Raw genomic sequence first — 1816 nt, 5'->3', positions numbered from 1 at the left:
TAATACTCGAAATTTCGATAATTTCAAATACTCGAACGGTTTCGAGTAACCGATGACAACTCGATAAATTTTCACTCCCGAAGTTCGATAGGTCCTCAGCTTTATCGAACACCTCTACTGGTCTGTAGACCTCACTCATATATAAGGGGGTGCCGTCGTATACTCTCGCGCCAAGCGCTGATTTTCCACGACACGGCACTATTCCTACTGAAGATTTCGTAAACTAAACTATTGATGTGTATGCAGTGAAGAAACCAAGGCTAATATGCCTGATTTAGAATTAGAAGATGCCTGATTTAGAACATTCTAACCTACTGTGGATTGAAATGAGACACATTTTTGAATTACCGTATTTTGTTTACTTGCACATGAAAAGTCACAGTTTTTGTACTTATGTCACAATAGACACTCCACAGTCATATGAAATCAGTTAACAACAGAAAGAACACCCTGATTACCAGCCGCTCTGACTTTTAGACCCTCATTTCCCAGCAACTGTTCGAAACTCATCCATGGCATTTTTTTTTTCAGAATGACTTTGTTGCTTTTCTTTCTTTCTTTATTTTTTCTGTTTCTCACCTGCATATGGAGTATCCCTTTTTTGTCTCCATTTTATTCCCAGTTCCAGTAGCTACTTCTTCATAACATCATGATTCAATTTTAATACAGGGGCCGCGGTGGCTCAGTGGTACAGCGTTCACCTCTGGTGCTTGGGTCCCGTGTTCGATCTCAGCCCCCGCCAAGTGAACTTTGTGGTGCACAAACACCGTGTGCGTGGGTTTTTTCGGGGTTCTCCCGTTTCCTCCCACTTTCTTCATTCCACCATTTCATTCATTATTCATCATCACCGTCTCCTTTAGCCTAACCGGCATAACCGTGGGACGTAAAACTCAAAGATTTTATTTCATTTCATTTTTTTTTTTTTTTTTTTTTTTTTTTTTTAATTTTAATACACGTGCAGCACTTGAAATGGTACATTTGTCGCTCGGATCCATCAGTGACTCAGTGTTCTCTTTGATTTGTTTTCGTCATAATCATTTTTTCTTTCTCCCCTTCTCTCTTTCTTTTTCATTGAAATCACTTCTTTGATCCTTTTTAATGTTCTGTACAGAGTTGCACGACTCAATCCTTCTTTTCCAAAGTGCTTCACGACTTCAGAGTCAAGAGAGTCCCGCATTCTTCAGCACGAAATCTCGAACACTAGTCCGATTGACTTCCGCTTTCGACGGCTGCATGCTTCCCACTGGCTATCTCCTCAGCTGATACTGCCTGTAATCACATAGAAAAAGGTGTAATGTATGAAAAAGTGCAAACATCAGTCTGCTCGGATGTGCGTGTCATGAGTAATACGCGTTCAAAATAGTGTCTCATTTGAATCCACAGCAGGTATTAGGCAAGACTGACTCCATATGCAGATGAAATTATTGGAGATTATCCGTGCGTACTAAGACGAAATCGATCAACTATCGACGAGATATTTATCATTCGACAAAATACTTCAATGAAATGGGAATACGATACCAAGGTATATCAATTATTTATTGATTTTAGAAAGGCTTATGACTCAGTTAGAAGAGAAACATTGTACAACATTCTTACAGAATTTGAAATACCAAAAAACCTTTAGATTAAGATATGATTAAATGAATTCCAAAGTAAAGTCCGGGTAGGAAAATTCTTGTCCACGAGCTTTCACGTCAAAAAAGACCTGGAACAAGGATATGCGTTGTCGCTATTATTATTCAACTTTGTCCTAGAATACGCTATAAGGAAAATCAAAGATAGGAACCAGGGTGTAGAGCTGAATGGTATACAC

The 1816-nt window shown here is 39.0% G+C and overlaps 1 protein-coding gene across 1 annotated transcript in view; it reads right to left on the bottom strand.

Annotated features, from left to right (window-relative positions):
- Positions 1-1247: 1247 nt before the first annotated feature.
- px (MAP7 domain-containing protein plexus) overlaps positions 1248-1816 on the bottom strand; it is a 527448-nt gene continuing 526879 nt past the window's right edge. Inside the window, exon 12 of the mRNA XM_081749542.1 lies at positions 1248-1269. Within this exon, the coding sequence (XP_081605668.1) occupies positions 1248-1269 (22 nt within the window). The remainder of the gene's footprint in view (positions 1270-1816) is intronic.

This window comes from Thermobia domestica, chromosome 2, assembly GCF_964235325.1.
Source record: "Thermobia domestica chromosome 2, izTheDome1.hap1.1, whole genome shotgun sequence".
Taxonomy (NCBI): domain Eukaryota; kingdom Metazoa; phylum Arthropoda; class Insecta; order Zygentoma; family Lepismatidae; genus Thermobia; species Thermobia domestica.
The sequence above is the reverse complement of the archived record's forward strand: the minus strand, read 5'-3'. Positions and strand labels throughout refer to the sequence as shown.